General features: G+C 39.9%; 2 protein-coding genes across 2 annotated transcripts; both read right to left on the bottom strand.

The window, feature by feature from the left end:
* Positions 1 to 9,615: 9,615 nt before the first annotated feature.
* On the bottom strand, positions 9,616 to 11,055 carry LOC147450859 (uncharacterized). The gene is made up of 4 exons (XM_086520820.1): positions 10,989 to 11,055; positions 10,455 to 10,483; positions 10,330 to 10,354; positions 9,616 to 9,800 (listed from the first exon to the last, which is right to left on the bottom strand). The coding sequence occupies exons 1-4, from the start codon at positions 11,053 to 11,055 to the stop codon at positions 9,616 to 9,618; spliced, it is 306 nt and encodes a 101-aa protein (XP_086376946.1).
* A 4,287-nt stretch (positions 11,056 to 15,342) lies between these two features.
* On the bottom strand, positions 15,343 to 16,448 carry LOC147450858 (uncharacterized). The gene is made up of 3 exons (XM_086520541.1): positions 16,249 to 16,448; positions 15,918 to 16,162; positions 15,343 to 15,683 (listed from the first exon to the last, which is right to left on the bottom strand). Exons 1-3 carry the CDS (start codon positions 16,446 to 16,448, stop codon positions 15,343 to 15,345), a joined length of 786 nt encoding a protein of 261 aa, XP_086376667.1.
* Between the last annotated feature and the right edge of the window lie 7,254 nt (positions 16,449 to 23,702).

Genomic DNA, 23,702 nt, shown 5'->3' with positions numbered 1-23,702 from the left:
TGGCAAGTGTGGCACTGACTGAAAGGGATATAAATTTGAAAAATGCTACAATGTTTATGAAATGAGACAAAGTTAAGTGCATCAAATTTTAGAGATTATAAAGATGGTTACAATTGAGATTATATCCAAGCGAGGTTGTACTACTATGTCTACTAATGAATGTTTTTTCTAGTATACGTGATACATGTAAATTCTTGCAAACCAAAATATTTCAAAAAAAACAAATCATCGAGTGGTTGGTAGCACAGAATGTTGGCTCGCATTTTGAAGGTGGATGTCGAGTGTGTTTTCTCTTTCTTTTTTGTAGTTATTTGTCCTTTTTGTTCTTTTTTTTGTAGTTATTCTCAGTACAATGAATGAGAATAGTGATACAGCCCAACAATAATACAAAAGTGAGAGCAGCAGGAGTGTCTATTTTTATTTTTCTGTCAACCTTGTTCATTGCTATATATGTGAGGTATGCCGTCGTGCATGAGGGACATATTTTTAGATTGTGAGAAAAGATGTTACATCATGCTCCAATCTTTATACAATGCATGATGTGACATTGTATAAAGTTTCAAACCATGATCTAGCATATGGACGATAAGTTAGTTTCAAGCTGGCTGTAGTTTTCTCCCTAGCTTATGACGCTTGGACTATAATCTTCTAGGTCTTGAGAACTTCATACTGATACCTAGTAAGGGAGAAACAAGGTCATATATAGTATGGTATCAATTATTTAGACACCTAGTATGGTATCCACTTATTTAGAGCTAAAGTAAATGTGCACATGGTGAATTCATAATTGAGATACACCACATGCATTCACTACTTGTGTATTTACTATTGTAGTACATCACATGCATTGGCTAGAAATCATATGCAAAGAGTTGCATGTGTAACTAACATGTGCAGATGTTGATCGACATCAAGTGTATAGTTCTAAAAACGAGATCCAAATAAATCGAAGCAAAGGAAGTAATACCAAAATTCTATAACAAGCAAAGAGACAATGATGGATGAAATGCAACAATAGATGAAGTGCTTACTGACCTGAAATGTTGTACTGACGCTTTTTGATTGTCCAACCAACAGGCCGATATTTGAGTTAAGCTTCAAAAAACCAATCTGAATAGTTAAACATATCATCTTGCAATGAAACCACAGACTGAAAGTACAAAGTATACAATGCACATCATACAGAGGTGCCATACAAAAGTATGGTGGAGAGCTGGCACTGTGGTCTCTCCAAAAAATTATAAGAAACGGAAGCCGTGCCCTGCCCCGTAGTGGTTATGTGTTGCGCCAAGCAAACGCATGCGCATGGGAAATTGGATGCAGATAACAAACCTTGCAATGTTGTTGAGTTGGAGTCACGCTTGTGCAATTGGAACGTTCAGTGTTGTGAATATATGTCCTCCCTGCCATACACAAAACACGTAGATGTAACTTCATGTTCTATGGCCTCTGATCAATATTACCTTCTCTCTCTCTCTCTCTCTCTCTCTCTCTCTCTTTGTGTGTGTGTGTATCTCTTTGTATGTGTGTGTGTGTGTTGTAAGTTGCTTCGGTCATCAATTATGTCTTCTTGTCTCCTTGTTGATTAACTCGGCTTCCTAACTACACATGATAATAAGCATGTTGAGGTCGGCATCTCCATAGCGGAAGGCACTATATTTAGTCTGTTCATCAATAATCCGCATCTGGCAAACTACTATTACGTGACACTTATTACGGGTGGCATTCCACTCGATATCATTCACCTTCAAAATAGAGCCAAAAGGTGTACGTGGCAGGGACGTTCTCATTTTTAGCAGTATGAAGCCCATACTACCTTGCATTTAGCTGCCTACTAGGCGTTGTGGCAAGCTATGACCAACTAGGACTTGTAAATGCCCCACGTTATACTTCTCAACACATCAACATGCGGTTTAAGGCAACACTACGTCACATTTGTCGGTCCGTTTGACGTATGTTATTTCCAAGGGGTTTTAATCAAGGTCTCAATCCAGTAGAAATTTTCGTGAGGGTGTAATAAGTGTGTTTTTGTGGCCATAGAGACGGTATACTCAAGCTCAATAGCAACAACTGTAAAATATCTATTGATGCCTTTTTTTTTTCACCATCAGCACGGGGAAGGTAGTAGGTAGAAACTATACTGTAAAGTTTCTGCTATCCTACCCAATTGTTGAATGGCCAGCACTGAAGTGCTGCTAAGGCTAATAGGTATTGACATAATGGTAGGCATGTCTTCAAAAATTCCAGTACTCTGCAGTCAATGTTCTTCGTCTTCTCCAACATCAAATCTTTGTGTGGAAAAAGAATTAGCTCCCACTTCTGTGTAAAGAATGAGGATGCAAGAGAGCTACACAAGACAAGCACAAAGCACACAGAGATGGAAAGCTTCTTCTTCTTCTTTACAGAAAAGAGAGTACAAAATGACTAAGTGCTAAAGCTGAAAAGTAGCACATATGTACATGCGATCACTAAGTGTGAACTCGCTAGAAGCGTACTAGGCTGGCACTATAAGTGTAGTCCAGCTGTAGAATCACTGGCAGAGTTCCTCCGTGTCAGTCACCTAGCGCGCCAGTGAGTAAATGCCGTAAGCGGCCAAGACCCGTAGTGGATGCCAACTCAAGGCGTAGAGCTCGACATCTCAACACTCCCCCTCGAGCTCTGCATGTCGCAGAGTCCAAGCATAGTCCGGAAACGTCGAAGCTTCTCAGCTCCGAGGGCCTTAGTAAAGATATCAGCTATCTGCTCCTCTGTGCTGACGTAGACCAAGTCGATGTCGCCCGCCAACACTCGCTCTCGAACGTAGTGGTAATGGACCTCTATGTGTTTGGTCCTGGCATGGAACACTGGGTTCCTAGCCAACTACATGCTGCTGAGGTTGTCACAATGAATGACAATCTGCTGGTCCACCTGCACTCCCAAGTCCTCAAGTAATGTGCGTAGCCAAGCTACCTCGCACGCCGCAACTGCTGCACCTCTGTACTCGGCCTGTGTGCTCGATAAAGCAACCGTTGGCTGCTTTTTGCTGTTCCAAGTAACAGTAACACTCCCAAAAGAGAACATGAAGCCACTCGTAGATCTCCTATCAACAATGCTACTTGCCCAATCTGCATCTGTATACCCATACAATGCTAATGGTGCATCTGCTGCATAGAACAATGCGTAGTCAAGAGTACCTTGCACATACCTAAGTGTGCGTCGTACTCCATCCAAATGTGGCTTCCTCGGAAGCTGCATGAACTGACTCTCCAAGCCTACTGTGTAGCTCAAGTCTGGCCTCGTGATAGTCAAGTAGATTAGACTACCCACAATCTTCCTGTACATGTTGACATCCTCAACAACATCACCCTTCTCTGCACTCAGCTTTGCATTCACATCCAAGGGAATAGAAATTGGCTTACAATCATCCATACCATACTTTGATAACATGTCCAAAGCATACTGTCTCTGTGACAACCATACACCCTCTGGAGTCCTGATCACCTCAATGCCAAGAAAGTAGCGCAACTCGCCCAAATCTTTCATTTCAAACTCCTGTTTGAGAAGACCCTTCACATGGTCAATCTCCATAGCATTGTCACCCACAATAATAAGGTCATCTACATATATGGTAATGACCACAATCCCCACATCACTCTCACGTACATAGAGTGAATGATCAGCATGAGCTCTCCTAAAACCAATACTGACAAGATACTTGGCAATCCTGTCATACCATGCTCTAGAGCCCTGCTTCAAACCATACAAAGCTTTGAGAAGTCTGCATACATAATCTGGGTAACCTGGATCAACATAACCAGGTGGCTGATCCATATACACTTCCTCTTGCAACTCACCATTCAAGAAGGCATTCTTTACATTCATTTGATGCATAATCCATCCTCTAGATGCAGCCACTGCTATGACAGCTCTCACAGTCGTCATCTTTGCCACTGGAGCAAAGGTCTCCTCATAGTCTATGCCATACGTTTGTGCATAACCCTTTGCGACCAGCCTTGCCTTGTGACGCTCAATGTTACCATCAGCCTTATGCTTGGTTTTATACACCCATTTACAGCCAATAGCTTTCTTGCCACTTGGCAATGGCACCAACTCCCATGTGTCGTTTGCTTCCAATGCAGCCATCTCTTCATTCATTGCATCATCCCAATGCACATTTCCAACTGCATCCTCAAAACATGTGGGCTCCACATCCTGTATCACCTTAGCCATGTAGGCTTGGTGATGCGCTAGATACCCATCATAAGTCAATTTCTGAACTGGATTTTTGACTCTATTAGATCTACGTGGTCCTGGGTCACTCCTTTGCCCTCTAGCATCTTCTTGTACTTTCCTTACACCAGGTGTCCTGATAGCCGGAATTCCAAATTCCTCATCATTTGTTCAGAACCATCTGAATCCATGTCTACATGTGAAAAACCTGATGATGCATCAGCCATAAGATCAACCTTTTCCTTTCCTTTTCATGATACATTCCCTGTACCTGTTGGTGGAGTAACCAGCGTACATAGTCTACCATTCCATGGTTTCTCAACAGAGCCACGAGAAGAGGACTCTTGTGGTCCACTCAAAACCTGTGACTGTGGCCTCACATTTTGTACAACCACATCATCTTTTACATCAGCCCCAATAGTGCCATGTGCATTACTGTACCAGCTGCTCATCTCATCAAAGACTACATCTCTGCTCACTCGTAACTCTCGTGTAGTAGGACTGTAGCACCTGTACCCCTTTTGTTCAAGGGAATATCCCACAAGAATACATTTCTCTGCTTTAGGATCCAATTTCCTACGCAACTCGTCTGGTACATGCACGTAAGTTATGCAGCCAAACACTTTCAAGTGTGCCAAATCAGGCTCCAATTTCTTACGCAACTCGTCTGGTACATGCACGTAAGTTATGCAGCCAAACACTTTCAAGTGTGCCAAATCAGGCTTTGTACCTGTAAACTTTTCCTCAGGTGTTACATCATGCACCGCAGCTGTAGGTGTCCTGTTCATAATGTACACAACTGTATTTACGGCTTCAGCCCAGAAATGATGAGGCATGTTCTTCTCATTCATCAATGCACGTGCAACCTCTGCAATGTGCCTGTTTTTCCTTTCTGCGACCCCATTCTGCTGTGGAGTATATCTGCATGTAAACTGCCTGTGTATACCATGCATTCGCAGAAAATCTGAAAAATCATTGGAGAAGTACTCTCCCCCTCCATCTGACCTCAATGTCTTGATTTGCATATCTGTCTCCTTCTCAATCATGACTTTGAAGTCTTGAAAGTGACCAAACACTTCACTTTTGTTACGCATGAAGTAGACCCATACTTTCCTTGTATGGTCATCAATGAAAGAGACATAATACCTGCAACCATGTATACTTGCAGTATCGGTTGGACCCCAAACATCTGTGTGCACCACCTCAAGTGGCCTTTTACATACATTGCGCTCATGTGGAAATGAGCCCTTTGACTGTTTTCCAAACTGGCATGCTGCACACACTTTATGCATACCATCCACCTTGAATTTGGGCAAACCTTTTACAATCTGTTTTGATTGCATGCTGCGCAATCTCTGCTCATTGACATGGCCAATGCGTTTGTGACAAATGTCAACATCAGCCACAACACCTGTGCCCTATGCAAATAATGCAGCTTTTACCTCAAGCATGTCTACATTCAGCGTAAACATTCTGCCCACACATTTGCCCTCTGTGATCAGCTTACAGCCATTCTGGAAATCTTCTACATAACAGCCATTTCGATTGAAGCGAACCTGCAAACCCTGCTCAACCATTTGTCCAACAGAAACAAGATTCTTTGTAATGTTTGGGACATGAAGTACATCTGCTAAGTACTTTGATTTCCCACTCTTCGTATTTAGAGGTATGTCCCCTACATGAGCAATGGGGTGAGCTGTGTCATCTCCTGTCTGCACATAGCCTGACACATCTGGTTTGCGCATATCTCTAAACCACTCTCCACGAGACGTCATGTGATTAGAGGCACTTGAATCCACATACCAAACATCATCTTGGGTGGAATTCTCTGCAGTCATTGTATTCATTACATGCTGCATAACAAACATGCGCTCGTTTTTGCTGTCATTTGCATCTCTGCTAGTAGATGCATAGTTGCCCTGTTCTCTCTTTCTACTTGCTTTTCCCTTTGGACAGTCACGTGACATGTGACCTCTTTCACCACAAGTCCAACATTCTCTACTATCTGGAGTATGTTGCTGCCTGCTTGATCCTGCACCACGACCTCTTTGACTCCCCCTTCCTTGAGACTGGTTTCCCCTGCCACCTGTATTGTTTTGATTTGATTGCCATTCCAGAAATTGGCCCCTGCAACCCCTTGGGCCTCGACCACGACCTCTACCTCTACCTCTGTTGGAGTTAGAATAGAAGGCCTGTTCAGAATTAGTTTTGCCATGAGAAGAATATGTGTCAAGGTTCTTCTCCTCAAGAATAAGCATAGAAATCAAATCTTGGAACACGGGGATGTCGTCTCTTGTATTCATGGAAGACCTAAAATGTACATACTCATCTCCTATACCATCCAAGCATGCACGGACAATGTCATCGTCTTCCACTGAGACTTTAATAGATCCAAGAGCCTCAATGATACTCTTGATCTTCAAGGCATAATCATTGATTGAGAGGTTGTTCCTCTTAACCTGATTTAGCTCCGACTTTAGTTGAAGCTTCCTGGCCTTGGTGTTCACCTCGAACACTCTGCCTAAGTTTCTCCATGCAATGGCGAGGGTTTCAGCATCCTGTAGATAACCCATCATGCCATCTGTGATACTCATAGACAGCCAATACATCACTTTGCTCTAGCCTTGTTGCCAGTCCCTCAAAGCTTTCCTTTGTTCTGCTGTAGCATTTGCCTCGGGAATCTCTGGCTCCTTTCCATTGTCTCCTTCTACATAGTCCCAATAACCTTTTCCTTTTAGGAAATTTGTTATTCTGAACTTCCATGCAGGGTAGTTATTTTTCTCAAGCTTCTCAGTAACAATCTGACTGAAACCGTCAGACATCTTGAAGCACTAAGACAAAATAGCCTCAATCTGCAAAAACCTGCAAATCTGCTGAACCTGCTATCGTGGTACCTGTAACGCTTTCTACACTCAACGAGTGTCCACAATCAAGCGTACATACAACCACTGTACTTGTACAGTAAATCTCTGTATACTGCACTTTGGAGACCTGTTCAGAAACTTGGCATCTGGTCGTGGATTGCGAACGAAGGGATTGTGATGCTCTTGCTCTCTTAGCCTCTCTTGCCTGCACCAGGCTCTGATACCATGTAAAGAATGAGGATGCAAGAGAGCTACACAAGACAAGCACAAAGCACACAGAGATAGAAAGCTTCTTCTTCTTCTTTACAGAAAAGAGAGTACAAAATGGCTAAGTGCTAAAGCTGAAAAGTAGCACATATGTACATGCGATCACTAAGTGTGAACTCGCTAGAAGCGTACTAGGCTGGCACTATAAGTGTAGTCCAACTGTAGAATCACTGGCAGAGATCCTCCGTGTCGGTCACCTAACGCGCCAGTGAGTAAATGCCATAAGCGGCCAAGACCCGTAGTGGATGCCAACTCAAGGCGTAGAGCTCGACATCTCAACATTCTGCTCTTTGACTTTCTTTTGATCCTGGTTGGCAGTGTGGGTGCTGCATGATTGACTACTTGACTTTTGTTGCAATGCTGAGGCATCTCCTTGGAGCTACACATTAACCAACCCTCGCGAACACCATATTCTACGTTGAATTGATCATGAGAGATTTTTTTGATTTTTTGCAGATCGTTTTGAAATGATTGTCTCATCAAATTTTTGGATTGGCTATCGATAGAGCTAGATGAGGAGTGCGATTGAAGCCAACGGCTCATCAAATCATGACTTGCACTAGTGAGGATATTCCTCCATGCCTTTCTCTCGACATTGAGGTGTCTGCTATTAATCTCCTCACACTCTCTGCAAAAAGCCTAAGTAGCTAACCATCATAAGCTTGAGGATAACAATAATAAGATTTGTGTGTGATCGATCTTGCTAAGCTTTTATGCCCTCATGTCCACTTCGACGTTTACTCTTTCCTCTGCCGTCTGCATCGTCAACAACCATATAGCATCAATAGAAAAATGTGTTGAACGGGCCTGTGAAGGCAATGAGTTTTGGCGATCGACTCTAGATTAGGCCAACTAATCATCGATTGATATCTGACATCTTTTGTTTCAATATCACTAGAACAAACCTCTACCATGGGTTGATCACACGAAATATCTGATCTTTGAGAGTGCTCATCACCGCGGCAAGCATCCGAAGTACCCTCAAGCTTGATGGTTCACGAAATATAACTAGGATTTGAAAGCTCTACATTACTCTTTTTTGGTTCTTTCCGGATTGCTTTTGCACGAATAAACAACGCGGAAAAGAATTGGTGTGAATCTTGAGAATTAGGCATGGCTCATGGGGACTTGCTGCAATATATCTACATTGGAGGATGAATCCACATGAGCTATACTTGAAGCGACATATATAATGCTGGTCATAACTAGTTGCGCCTTCAGAAACGAGCAGAGTATATTAGTTGAAGCTGGACATACTGGGTCTTGGCCGATTCCAATATGCTACATCTCTCTCTCTCTCTCTCTCTCTCTCTCTCTCTCTCTCTCTCTCTCTCTCTCTCTCTTGAAAAGAGTGTACAAGGACAAACCTGCAGTCAAAGCTCCGAGCTGCTTCTTTGCGAACTGCGCCTTCTGAGGTAAATTAAGCAGCGCAGAGTGCTTTTTTTATTTTAATCACTTCGTAGCTTTTTACGCAGCGTTTTCTTTTCTTTAGAGCTTTCATGTTTTAAAAAATAAATAAATCTAATGCCACATGGTGGATTTTGCGTTCAGATACTAGAAAAAGAGCCTTTGGCTCACCAAGTAAAAACAATCTATTTATAGGAATCTACACAGCAGATACTCTTTCTGATGACGAGCGAAAAGAAGTATTTTGGGGGGGGGGGGGGGGTGGCTCTGGGATTGGTAAGTCATCCCTTCCGTCCATGATCACTGCAACCCTAAGAGAAGGCGAGTGGCTGGCCATGCCTGAATGCTCAGGAGTCAGAACGAGAGAGAGAGAGAGAGAGAGAGAGAGAGAGAGAGAGAGAGAGAGAGAGAGAGAGAGAGAGAGAGAGAGAGAGAGAGAGAGAGAGAGAGAGAGAGAGAGAGAGCTTACGAGAAGTTGAGTAGTGACAGCATCGGTGTGTGCATGTCTGATTTGGAGGCTTTGTGAACGAGAGCAAGATGAGCGATCGAGAGTTGGGAGGGGTTGCGCAGATATTCTATTTAATATCTAGGGGAATGAAGCTACAACATGAAAGCCTCTCGATGAGGCTCCATGGACCTCACTTTTGTGCGTCTGAGTTCAAACCGGGTTCGCGACCGAGGACTTTTGTTGCTTTCTGCGTCTCTGCAAGTAGATGCAAGATAGAATCTCGAAAGATTCTATCCAATAAAATATGAAAGTCACCAGTATCAAGAATTATTCTCAATTCCAACTAAGTCACGGTTGCCATGACTCGCAAGAGTAGTTATTGACAATTATTGATACACATTTCTTCTAAAAAATCAGGTTTTAGAAGGGGCAAGCAACAGTGCCTTGATCATCTTTGAGGTGAAGAGTGCAACCTGACGTATTAGGCTGGCAACTTTGCAAGACACAACAATTGGAATAGGCAGGTAATGTTTCTCCCGGGTTCGAGTCGCATGTCACGTATTCTGTGTTGTAAAACTCCAAAGTGCAAGTTGCACCATTGCAAGTTGTAATTGAGCATGCAATTTCTTCTTTTGGTGAGCATACATCTTATTATAACCACAACAAGTTTTGGACAGTGTCTCACAATAATTCTCACATTGTGACTTACCTCAACATCATGAGCTTCGGCGAGGGAGGCACCGCATACCTAGCTAGGTACGATTGGGGGCAGGGGACCCCTGGCCCGGTGGGGGGGGCGGGTGTCCCCTGCCCCCGATCATACCTAGCTAGGTATGCGGTGCCTCTCAAGCAGAAGCTCATGATGTTATGCATTGTATGAAAAACACCGAGAAAGACTCCGTTTTCCTACATGAGAAAATTTCTAAATCTTCTTGTGAACAACTTGGAAACTAGAGCACAAAGATTCATAGCAAAACTCTCCATTAATTAATGGTCAAAAGTGCTATGCTTGCACGAAGCGCTCTCTCTCTCTCACACACACACATAAAAGTATGTACTAGTGTGGGTGTGCATGCATGTGCTTGTTGTGGAGAGAGAGAGAGAGAGAGAGAGAGAGAGAGAGAGAGATGCTACCTTGCAGCATTCTTCTCATTCCTCCCTGCCACAAATATGATCCACATTTATAAGAACACATGCAAGTATAGACTATAAAAGCCTATAAAATTCAAAATGGAATTACAAAGGCTTCATGTACTCACAGATTCCGCCCCTGCATAAGCTATGGGACCTGTTTCATACACATGCCAAGTAAGATATTAGCAACATATGTGTGTGTGTGTGTGTGTGTGTGTGTGTGTGTGTGTGTGTGAGAGAGAGAGAGAGAGAGAGAGAGAGAGAGAGGAAAAGAGATGGGAAGCTTTTAACGTTGTAGGAACAACCCCAAGAGACCTCATAGATCCATCCGACGAGTCTTGAACTCAAGACCTGAACGACACTCCATAGGGAACTTGGATAACTAATCGACCATAGACGAGTGACAGAAAGGTTATTCCAATTTCCTCTCTCTCTTACACACACACACACACACACACACACACACACACACACACACAAGAAGATAAATTTTTAATGGCATGAGAACCCAAAGGTCTATCCGACAAGTCTTGAACTCCAAAGCTATGAGTATAGAAGTATAGTTGGCTAGTGTGAGCTGAAAATGTTGATTAAAAGGATTGATAATTCACAATATATGACATCCACCAATGAAATTAAGGATCAGGGTCATCACATACCTTGAAGAAAGGAGGTGGCAACAAGAGCCAATACCAAGAAGCTAATTACTCCTGTAGCCTTTGCCATTCTTCTCGTGTATGTGAGTGTATAGAGAGAAGGGTTAACATTTCCCCTCTCTCTCTCTCTCTCTCTCTCTCTCTCTCTCTCCCCCCAAAGAGATAATGCCAACACAATCCCACATTTCCTTCATTCTTGACTTTTAAAGGCCTTTTTTCACACACATTGGAGTTTGGCGCATGCCTTGCTTGGTCAAAAACGTGACCCATTGGACCACATCCCTTATTAGAGCGCTTACTTGTCCGACCCCATTACTCAGCAAGAACACTTTTTTTAGCCAATGGGAAAAACGACGAGTCGAAATTTCCTATGTAGTTTTTTAGCCAATGGGAAAAAAAAAAGAAAAAAGTCAAAATTCCCTATGTAATTTTTTGTCATTTTCAACAAAATATGCTAACATTTTGCCAAGCATGTTGCTCTGAGTAGCGAGATGTTTCAAGTCAAATTTAACAATGATGGTCGCTTATTTTTTCCTTTTTTTAAAAAGTGAACGTTGTCCGAGGATCTAGTCCTCGTCGATGCTTTGCTAAAACAAAAGTAAAATGTGCACCTTTCCTTTCCTAAACTAGAAAAGTTCTCAATGTGCTCACAGAAAACCGGTCTTTAGTGTATTTTTAAAGGACAAAACTTAAAATTATCGGCTAGTTTGGAGGGTTATCTTGATAGAAACCGGTATAATTTGGAGGATTTTAGTGTAAAAACTAGCAAAAACCCTAAAAATTTCACTAAAAACCAAGAGATTTCCAATGCTCTCCTTGTTTTCATTGGTTGCAAAAAAAGGTTTTGGTGAACATTGGTTCTCATATATTGTTGGTTTTTTCACGCATAGAAGCCTTGAACAAAAGCAAAGCAAACAACTCGACAAGTGAGTGATTACTACCTCAACGCTTGACACGTGCTGAATCGTGAATCTCCAAACTTTAACCTACTAGCTCGCGCGCCCCGCCTACCGGCAAGCCTTGCTCGCTCTTACCACCTCACTCTGTATGTGTTTGTGTGTGTGTGTGTGCATCTTTATACATCTCTCCATGACACTCACACGATCGACACTTTCTGTCTTTGGCCCCTTTAGACTAGGTACATTTAACCCCTTTTGCGCAGAGAGAGAGAGAGAGAGAGAGAGAGAGAGAGAGAGAGAGAGAGAGAGAGAGATTACATAAAAGCACATGACTAAAGAGTTATATTTCAAAATAAAAAATAGTTTACATTATTGCCAAAAAGGCTCATGAACATATCTGCATAGCACTTTTAGTCGTGCTATTTCAACAGGATCCAGATATTGAGCTGGAGCTCTACAAACTTCTCTTAAAACCCAGCTCAAGTAAATCTTGTAATGACGAATCAAACCAAGCTCTTGCTTTAAGAGCATGAGCCTAATGTTGGGAAATAAATAGGGATCAAGCAACTTGATGTAAATCATGTCCAATTCTTCATCTACATATGACCCCCAAACAGTGTAGTTTTTCTCAATCACTTCCCATGCCCATTGTCATCCCCGTTCAACAGGTAAGAAATTTTCTTCAAAAGCATCAATAATAAGATTTTTTACACTTGGAAAAATATTCACAATTTCGTGGGCCATTTAATTGGCTGCAAGAAAAGAAGACAACATTAGTACTCAAAGCTTAAAATTAGAGAGAGAGAGAGAGAGAGAGAGAGAGAGAGAGAGATGATCAACATGGCCACTTAAACACTTTAAAAAAGTATAAGCGCAATACGAACACTTCAGTTACTAATTGTCATGCCAAAAAGTGTCAAGAGGTTCATTAGGTCAAAGTATTTACAACAACCTCAATTATTTTGTTTACAACGACTCATATTCTACTCTATAATTGGACGGTTGAGGATCGCTCCAATACACCCCATTGATAAACTTCACAATTAATTTCAAACTTTCAAACTCTTCATCCGAAATGTAAGATTTGTGATTGTGATATATCTTTCGCAATTGAATATCACAACCACAAACATTGACATAATAAATATCAACCATATGTAGTTCTTGTAGGACTCTCATCAATTTTATTTCACTCAATATTTGTGACACTTTGCATAGTGAAATGCTTAACCATCCACAATTTCCATACCACCCATCAGCATATGAATACACCCAATGATGCCACCAACATCATGTACCATTTCCTTGACAAAATGTACTCTTCCTTAACTTTCAAATATATAATCATCCTTATATGTATTGGGAGAATAGCCAATACATCATGACCCATGTTAACATACATTAGCAATTCGCAAATCTCTCTCTCTCTCTCTCTCTCATTAACCTATGTAGTAGATAAAAACCCACTTCAATAAGCCAACAATAACTAAAAAAATATGGTACTTAGCATGCATAGACAATGGATCAAAGTGTTCGATCATCTAGAGAAGTTGAGCCTACGACACACTCTACTTGGAACTCTCAAGATCGAAGGTCCGACACGTTGAACATTGCAACCGAGGCGTTGAAGTGATTCACCCAAAGAATAGATTCTAAACATCCATTCATTCACTCCATAGGGACCGTATGAAAAGTTGCAATTGAGAGGCCGTTGCATACCTAACTCTCATATAGTGATTCGCATATCATCTATATCAAACTCTATGTGATAATAACCTACAACACTTCTAAAATATCGTGCTTCATATAATGCCAAGACAGAATGTCTGCAATAATATTGAAGCCTGCAATGAAAATTACAACCAACCATTTAGACATAAAAAGTAACAACACATTTAACGTCATATGGATTCAAGTTCAAGCTATATGCACAGAAGGATCTCAAATACAAACAATATCCTCAGCATGTGCAAGACCCCTCCACAATGGAGGATCTAGAAAAAATTTAGTACGTGTAAACATATAAAATAAAGGCCACAAAGTTCTCATTCATGGTAAAAGTAAGTAACAAAGATAAGATTTTACATTTACATACCTCTAATATAAGTAGGTACATCATTGAGGATATCTTCTCTAACAGCACAGATTTGGAAGTTTAAGAGGAACAAAGATGAAATAGAATAAAGAAGACTTTGATGATCATGCCATGAAAAACCATGTCCTTCTTTCTTTTGTTTTAGTGAAGGATTTGAGAGAGAGAGAGAGAGAGAGAGAGAGAGAGAGGAATGAAAGAAATTCAAAAGACTTTGAAACTTCACAACTTCACAAAGAGAGAATACAAAACAATTATTCAAAGTGTAGCCTTAGAGAGACCACATTAGGGATTCTATAAGTCCAAGGACCTATGTTGTATACATTTTGCAAGATATGGGGTGGTGTTTCAACTTGAGTAAAGGTCCTCAATCGATATGGTGTAGTGCGGTCTCCGGAAACCCCCACCTGTTGTGCATTGACTGGCCTCTCGTCATTCACAAACCAAATATTAACTTGAATTTGACGATGCTCGTGGTCCGAAGAAAAAAGGCAATATGGTAGTATCCAAGAACTTCCATAGACATATCTCTACCTAAGTATAGCATTTCATAAACACCTACGATGATAAAACCTCGATGGGAGTGATCTCTGCAAAGGCATCCATGAATTATGTAGAGCAATAAAAGCTTAAAACTACCAATATACCATATATAAAAAATAAAAACTCTTACAATATAATATGAGTTGTATCAAATAAGATCACCAAAAACATAGCAGGAACTCTTCCTCTCAATTGCGGTGGGTCTTCAACAGAGTAAGTCAATGTATAAGCCAATCTTCTCAAGAAAATAATAGGCTAAGTTAATAAGCTAATTCAAAAAAGAAGACAAATACCTCGAATGAATTCTGTGATGTGACCCACTACATAGGAGGCACTGCATCGAGGATCCATCTGTGGGCAATACTTTGATCTAAGAGATATGAATAAAATTTAACATCAAGTGTGTATGACTTTAAGTGAGAGCCACAATGTCAATTTGAACTTATTTTTATGAGCTCGCTAGTTGTAATACTTCCTTGAATACAATGTTTGGAGTGTATTAACACTCCGCTTGAGTGTTTTCAGTATTGACAACAATCCTCATAGAAGCTGCACTTCGTGCACGTGACATTGCAACATACAACTGTCCATGAGAGAAGATCGATGATGCAAGATATAGACCGAGAATTCCAAGTGTTTGCCCTTGTGCTTTGTTGATAGTCATCCCAAAAGCAAGTGTGATTGGAAAGTCACTACGCTTCATTTGAAATGGAAGCCCCTGATGGTTTCCATTAATAAAGTTAATCCTTGAAAGAAAAACTCTCTCTCCAATATTTGATCCTGTAACTATCTCTGCCTCAATTACCTTATGATGAAATTGCTTTCATATCAATCTGGTTCCGTTGCATAATCCACATCTTGGATCCAAATTTCGCAGCAACATGATAGGAGCATTTTCTTTCAGTACTAAAGCATGAGGTGGAAAACCGCCACCAAGAGTAAGGCTATTTAGATATTCAATTGTGTACAAATGTGTGTTTTCCTCTGACATACAAATTGAATTTGCACTCAGATACTCTTTGCAATTTCCATGCATTCTTTGCAATGCATAGTCATTAATTAAATCCACCTCCTTATTTCGCAGAGCAAGTATTGCTCGATCTCTGAAAAAAGTTGCATGATCTTGCACACGACACAAATCTCCATATGTAAAGCTTAGAAGATCTGCCAAACTATTTATTAGAAGCATCATGTGTGAAGGTATTTTGACTTTGTCTAAGTCTCCTCCATCATCCATAACCCCATTGCCAATATCAAGCACCCAACAGCAAAAACTTTGTGGAAGTGAATTTGAACCGCAATCAAGTATACGCATATTTCTGGTAAGCCTCAGTATCTTCGTATATTTTCATATGTGAGAATGACACAACGAAGCATTTACAATGTTTGTACGACTACCTTTTGGTACAACAGGTAGTATTTGTCGAAAGTCACCTCCAAGCAAAATGACTTTTCTACCAAACAAAGTATCTCGCTGCATAATATCTCTTAAAGTTCTATCCACTGCTTCAAATGCATAGCGATGTTTCATGGGAGCTTCATCCCATATAAGTAAAGCTGCATGCCTTAGAAGTTCTGTAGGTTGACTGTTTACCTTTATATTGCAAGTTGCTTCAGAGTGAAGCTCCAAAGGTATCTCAAACCTAGAATGAGCAGTTCTTCCATTACTCAAAAGCAAAGCTGCAATACCCGAGGATGCACATGCAAGAGCAACTCTACAATTCCTCACACTCGTGAAAGAAGTGCATTATATAAGTAAGTTTTTCCTGAGCCACCAAGACCATCTAGAAACAATACCTTCCCTGAATGTGTGTCAACAACTTGTAGCACTTGGTGGTAAGCATCTTGCTGATCCTCATTTAAGGAAGTCTCCATGCAATCTGCTATACTACACTGTTCATCAATGTTGAACATTGTTTCTTCAGCCATAACACCATTTTCACTTAAGGATACCATTGTTGAGTCTATTGCAGGCAACATATAATCGCAAAGCCTCTTGCCATGTTGTTGCAAAAAGCATTCTATATGAAGAAAAGCTTGATTTTTTGCCACATCAAATCGCACGCTTGCATCTAAAATACGCGTCCTTAGGACATAAACATAGTCCTCACAAAATTCGGTGCAAAACCTATCCCAAAGAGCAAATGGATAAAGTGGCTCACAAAAGACTAATATGATTGCAAACAGTTGTCTCAACTGCATTCCATTTTGAAAACAAGATGCCTCTTGGAGGCAAAGTGACCATTCTTCACCATCTTGCAATAATCCTCTAGCTATACATGCCTCCTTGTATATATAATAAATGTGACCATCATACATCCTCAAGTCTTCAAAAGACTTACATCCCTTGCAAATATTGAGAAGCATTCGTAGGTAATAAACCTCACTAGCAGTAGGGACAATATTATACATTCTTCCAATAGAAACACTCTGTTGTCATGGAGACCATGCCTTTCGACTTTTGTTCCATACCCAACCATTTGGAAAGTCATTATATGTGAAGCTATTTGCTTCTTGATAGTTTTGATTTTCAACAAACCATTCTGTCAAGGTAGTTTTTTATTTTGCTCATTATCTAGCAAATGCGATACATCATCACCATCTTGAAATGTAACCATATTCTACAATGGAAGGTGTACTTGCAATCATTGAATAGCTAGCCTTTCACTATGCATGTCGAAGCCAAATATTCTCCACATAGCCTTAGATGCATAACATAACGTGCATTGAGATAAATATTGATATCATCAGTAGCTCCTTCACAATCTTGAAGAACAATAGTGGCTCGATCATGTCCCTTGTAGACATACTTATAAAGATATTTCACAGCAGTGACAATTGAGCAGATCTCCACATTAATATGGGCTTAGTATCTTAGTGACAAGAGAGGGCTATAAGGTACAACCCAACAATTATCTAAATTATAATTTTTAGACGGAACAAACCTTCCATCATCTCGTCTCATATACACAGGATATCCACTTTCGTTTACATTTGTAGACGTAGAAAATGTTCGTGGAAACTTGAATCTACACTTTCTATCAACTATACATGGAGAACTTGGGTTCAAAGGACCACATGGCCCATGAACATTACAATGACTCACTACATCAAATAATTCTGGAAACACAATCTTGTCAGGGAGCTCTACATAAACCAACTTGTCATAGTGTAATGTATCTATGGGTTTATATTCAGATGCAAGTACCAACAATATATGAGCATGAGGAAGACCTCTCTTCTAAAACTCAATCCCTGAAAGATGTCCAATCACCTCCCCAAATACGGCTTGATTGATAAGTAAATGCATCATATCTTGGAACTTCTGATAAAATACTCGTATAGTCAGATCAGAACGATCAACAACACTTTGTCAAGGTAGTACTGCATCATCTATTTCCTTCCATTGTGGATTACATGTGAATGTGATGAAGAGATCTGGTTTACCCCTACCACAAACAATTGCCATTGCATCTTGAAATAGTTGGCACATATATCTTGGACCTCCAACAAAAGATGAAGGCAAACAATTCTACGGCCAACATTTTGACCTTCAGCCCTCTCTAAGCCATCTCTAGTCTCAACCATGTCAACCAATCCTTGGTACACTTCACCACGAAGTGTTTTATGGTTATTTCGCATCCACAAAAGTCGTGACTCCTCTAGAGTACTATAAGCATCCACGACATACTGTTGTAATAGGCTACCCCCTCGAAGAAGACACTCCAAGGTATCATCTCTTATTTGTAAGCGAAAGACATAATATTGCTTTTGACTCATTTTTTTTCCACTGGTAGTCTGTAAATAAAGATGCCACCCATCCTCTCCACTTGGAAATAATAAAACATACAATAAGGACATGTAAACTTGATGCATGCTGGAGATTCTTTTCAAGCCCATGTGTCAAAAAATTCAGTACAATGTTGAGATAGCCAATATTTCTATTGTCCCCTTGTCCTAACATAATTGCAGCAACCTCCGAACCCCTTGGAGCAAGATATTGCCAACTATCACAACGATGCTCCACAATAACCATCCTCATATTGGGTACAATAGTATCCCCAGACAAAGAAGCAGCAGATCGTAGAGCATTTGCATAGGGATTTACTCTATGCATCATCAATTGTAAACACTCTAGTATGCTACGATCTAAATTTGAAACATGATGCAGTCTATTGCTCAACTCATGTTCGGTATCAAAAAAAATATAATTGGGCAAAGTATGGAACTTCATTTTGTCCTTCAGCAGGCGCTAAAGAACTAATGCTATGATAGACAGAGCCATGAGCCTTAAAAGTGTATACACCTCTCCCACCATAATTAATAGTCTCATCGATATGGGTACCAAGAGACACAAATGCCAATGCATTATTATATCCCCGAATGTTTTGTAAGAACTATCTACTTCTTGTTGTGGTTGAGCTCATCAAATCTTTCAATTCATTTGGTGGCTCATTCAAAGGAAGTAATCGAACTCTTCCATCAGAGCAGCAATATTACCCACAAATGTTTGGATAGTCTTTCCTTCATCCTTCCATGCCTTTGCTCCACATTTGGAGCAAACAAAATCTAAGCTTCCTAAGTTGTGCAACACACACTTTTTGGATAGAATTGGTGCCATATATTTTTGATGTAAAAAGAGAGACGCTGGATATTCAAAGCGGATGGACAAACAATGCTTTTCTACTTTAGAATAGTTTCCCTCTACTATGTTCATTGTTGTCCCAGCATTCATGGCTTCAGAGTTTCCTTCATGTACATCATGCATGCTCTGCCTTTCATTGCACTCCAATAAAGTTCCAATAGTACTTTGTAGTGAATTCCTTGTTCTCTCTTGTGCTATTTTCCACCTCGGTTTTTGGGAATCATCACACAGTCGACTACGTCGTGCATGACCATGTGATAATATACGTGGTCCAGATACCATCTATGAAATCAAGTGCAAATAGATCTCATATTATAAATATAATATACTTGCTATAATTTTGATCAATCATTAAAAGGACATTCTTATGCATAAGAGAAAATCAATATAAAAGGAAACATCTAATTATATCCTCTAAAATAAATACTTTGACACATTGATAGTGACTCAATTAAAAAGTGCAGTTTGATGAAGATACCGCATAACATTACATATTTCTACCATTAGTAGGACTAAATACATTTGACACTGTTGATACTGAACTCAATTAAAAAGTACAATTTGATGAAGATACAACATAACATTACATATTTCTACCATTAGTAGGATTTGGTCGTTGAGAAACTTGACGCTACTTTGGTCGAACTAATCTAGCCAAAGCACTTAATTTATTTGAGGTAGCTCGGATATATGAAAGTATTGAACCTTGAACCTTTGTCAAAGCATCGAGCTTGTTGACGATACTTCTCGATCCTAGCATGATTTGTCGTAGATTATTGTCTTGGAGTCGTCCTTTTGATTCACGTTAACTCCACAAAGCCTCTTTTCGAAGATTCTCAACAGATGCCAATATCATCTTTTGAGTATCCTCAACTTTGGAAAGTTTCTCTCTCATGTATGCCTCACTCTCTAGTCTCTGCAATTTTAGTGCTTTTGTCTCTTCTTGCAATTTCCATAGTATCCCACTTTCAATCTCCAATGCAGAGCTTAAAGTTTCAACCACATCTGAGACATTGGTTTGCATTGTCTCCATCCTATTGCAGGAGGCTTTGATCTCTAGCAAGGTTTCAATAATTTGCTTCTTAGAATTCCACACGATATTTTGAGCTGCTCTCTTTGCCCATGCACATTTCGAATACGAAGAGATGAAAGTATCTCCCGTTCATTAGCAGATGCACTATTCCTCCCGACATTTCGAGCTGCTCTCTTTGCTGCACGCACATTGCGAATAGTAGGAAGAGATGATAGTATCTTCTCTTCACCCGCTGATGCACTTACAGCTATCCCAGAAGATATCAAGCCGTTGGTTGCAATAGCCAATGGAATGGCACAACTAATCTCCATTTTATTGTACACAAAAAACTATAGTGGTTGTAAAGAGAAATGTGACAACCAAAGAGAAGGTTTGAATGCTTGTAAATTAAAAAATAACCCTTGTAGAATATTCATTTTTTAAGTGCTTGCTATTTTAGAATAAAAAAAATACATCATCTCTATCTAGATGTGAAAAACAACAAAGGATTGCATGAGATATGGAAAACAAACCAAAAATTCTCATGAATCACTTTTGTTCATTAAATAAAAGTTTTTCTCAACACATGATCAACCCCATTTACATTTGAAAATGGGAAAAGAGCGTTTAGCACTGGGACGCTTGAAAATAGGCTCCTTATGATTCTCTATCTTCTCAGGTCCTACAATGCTCTTTAGCGCATAAACTTCAAATATAGAACAACAACCTAATTCAGAATCAAGGTAGAGGGCATCTGAGTATCCCATCTTTACTCGAATTTGCAAAAGGCGTAGGTTGCGAAACCATTGATGGGATCATTCTGGATTCTGACAAACACCTTGTGAAAGGGTGTCCCATCTCGAGTCATGGAAGTGCAGTCGTAAGTTCTCCAAGCTTCTTCTATAGTAACACCCAGAAAGAAACCACGAACAATGCTTTGAAAGAAGTCAGCTTTGTTTTCTGGAGAGTAGTGAATCATTATATGATCCATTACTATCTCCATCGCTTCCAATCCATGACCAAAACATTCAGCAGATACCCTAGGCTCCATAAAGTTCCTAAGAAAAAAAAGAGAGACATTGTAAGTGTAGTTGCTCTAGGATTTCATCCACAAAACTTGACTTTACAATTTATCTCTTTAAATAAGTCTGTTTCTAGGTCTATTTCCCATCCCTCTCTCTCCCTCTCCCTCTCCTCTCTCTCTCTCTCTCTCTCTCTCTCTCTCTCTCTCTCTCTCTCTCTCTCACTCTATATCTAAAATTTATAGGGTTCGAAAGCAGTACTGGATCTTTCAATCACACGTGTTATTCTCTCTATCCAACCCTTTTTGAAATCTATATTGATTTCATGTGATGTTCTATCCATGTGGTCACCTTTTGGTGATCAAACTATGGATTATTTTGAACAATCTACATCTTTGAATGGAATTTTTACTCACATTTAACTCTCCCTATTTCTCTCCCTCCCTCTCTCTCTCTTATCTTTAATCTAGTCTTGGGACACATGGATGTACTCCTTTGAGCACATTACCATTACTCATTTCATTGTTGTCTCTCTCTGTATCTCACTCACCTGTCTTTTTCTTCTCTCTGAGCACATTACCATTACTCATTTCATTGTTGTCTCTCTCTTTATCTCACTCACCTATAATTTTATTCACTTTGGTATTTTTCTTCTTTCTCTCCCTCCCTCCCTCTCTCTCTCTCTCTCTCTCTCTCTCTCTCTCTCTCTCTCTCTCTCTCTCTCTCTCTTTTTTTTTGTGTGTGTGGCTGTGTAGCACACACGCGTGTATGTGTGTAAATACCCTTCAAACTCAGTTCATTTTCAACTCTTTGTCTCTCTATGTGTGTTTGTGTGTTTGTTTTCTCCCTCTCTCTCTCTCTCTCTCTCTCTATCTATCTATCTATCTCCCTCTCTCTCTCTCTCTCTCTCTCTGCTTAGTTCATGCCTACCAGTTTAGGATCCCATAGTACTTTTATCTTATCATTTTATCATTTTATCATTTTGTCATTTCGTTTTGTTACTCTTACTTTGTATCAGATTCAACACATTGTAACCCTCTGGGCTCATAGGTCGACATTAATATAACATTTCATTTCATTTTATTTCTCTCTCGGTCAAGCACAGGAGCTATGGAGATCCACACGGCTATGTAGCTATGGGGCTACATAGCAGAGAGTACAACAGAGGATTTGAGCCATACTCTCTCGATATCTAGAGTGCAAATGAGGATGGATTCTAGTAGTAGTAGTAGTATTTTTGTTCTAGTCTTTTAGCACCCAGACATGGTATAAGAATCACAATTTTGTAACAGTTTGGACTCATAGGTTATTTTGGCCTTTTGACCTAATTTACCTAAGTTTAGGTCAAAACATTCACAATTTTGTAACAAATTGGTCTCATAGGTCATTTTGGCCTTTTGAAGACATTAATATAACATTTCATCTTACTTTATTTCTCTCTCGGTCAAGCACACGAGCTATGGAGATCCAGACGGTTATGTAGCTATGGGGCTACATAGCAGAGAGTACAACAGAGGATTTGAGCCATACTTTCTCGATATCTAGAGTGCAAATGAGGATGGATTCTAGAAGTAGTAGTAGTATTTTTGTTCTACTCTTTTATCAGCAAGACATGGTATTAGAATCACATTTTTGTAACAGCTTGGACTCATAGTTGATTTTGGCCTTTTGAAGACGTTAATATAACATCTCATTTCATTCGACTTTGTTCTCTCTCTCTCTCTCTCTCTCTCTCTCTCTCTCTCTCTCTCTCTCTCTCTCTCTCTCTCCCTCTCTATCTTCACAATTTTTGTAACACTTTGGTCTCATAGGTTATTTTGGTCTTTTGACCTAATTTACCTAAGTTTAGGTCAAAACATTCACAATTTTGTAACAAATTGGTCTCATAGATCATTTTGGCCTTATGAAAACATTAGTATATCATTTCATTTCATTTGATTTCTTTCTCTCTATCTTCACAATTATGTAACAGTTTGGTCTCATAGGACTTTTAGCCTTGTGAAGACGTTAATATCATTTCATTTCTTTCTCTCTATCTTGTAAATTTATGGATTATGGATTATTTTAATTTACCATTTTCGGTCACCTGACAACTCTCTCTCTCTCTCTCTCTCTCTCTCTCTTTGGTCTCATAGGTCATTTTGGCCTTTTAAAGATGTTAATATAACATTTCTGAGCCTTACTCTCCCGATATCTAGAGTGCAAATGAGGATGGATTCTAGTAGTAGTAGTAGTATTTTTGTTCTACTCTTTTAGCACCCAAACATGGTATGAGATTCACAATTTTGTAAAAGTTTGGACTCATAGTTGATTTTGGCCTTTTGAAGACGTTACTATAACATCTCATTTCATTCGACTTCTTTCTCTCTCTCTCTCTCTCTCTCTCTCTCTCTCTCTCTCTCTCTCTATCTTCACATTTTTTGTAACAGATTGGTCTCATAGGTTATTTTGGCCTTTTGACCTAATTTACCTAAGTTTAGGTTAAAACATTCAGAATTTTGTAA

Source organism: Adiantum capillus-veneris, chromosome 9, assembly GCF_014529385.1.
Source record: "Adiantum capillus-veneris isolate H3 chromosome 9, ASM1452938v2, whole genome shotgun sequence".
Classification (NCBI taxonomy): Eukaryota; Viridiplantae; Streptophyta; class Polypodiopsida; order Polypodiales; family Pteridaceae; genus Adiantum; species Adiantum capillus-veneris.
Note: the sequence above shows the minus strand (reverse complement) of the source record. Positions and strands in the feature narration are given on the sequence as shown.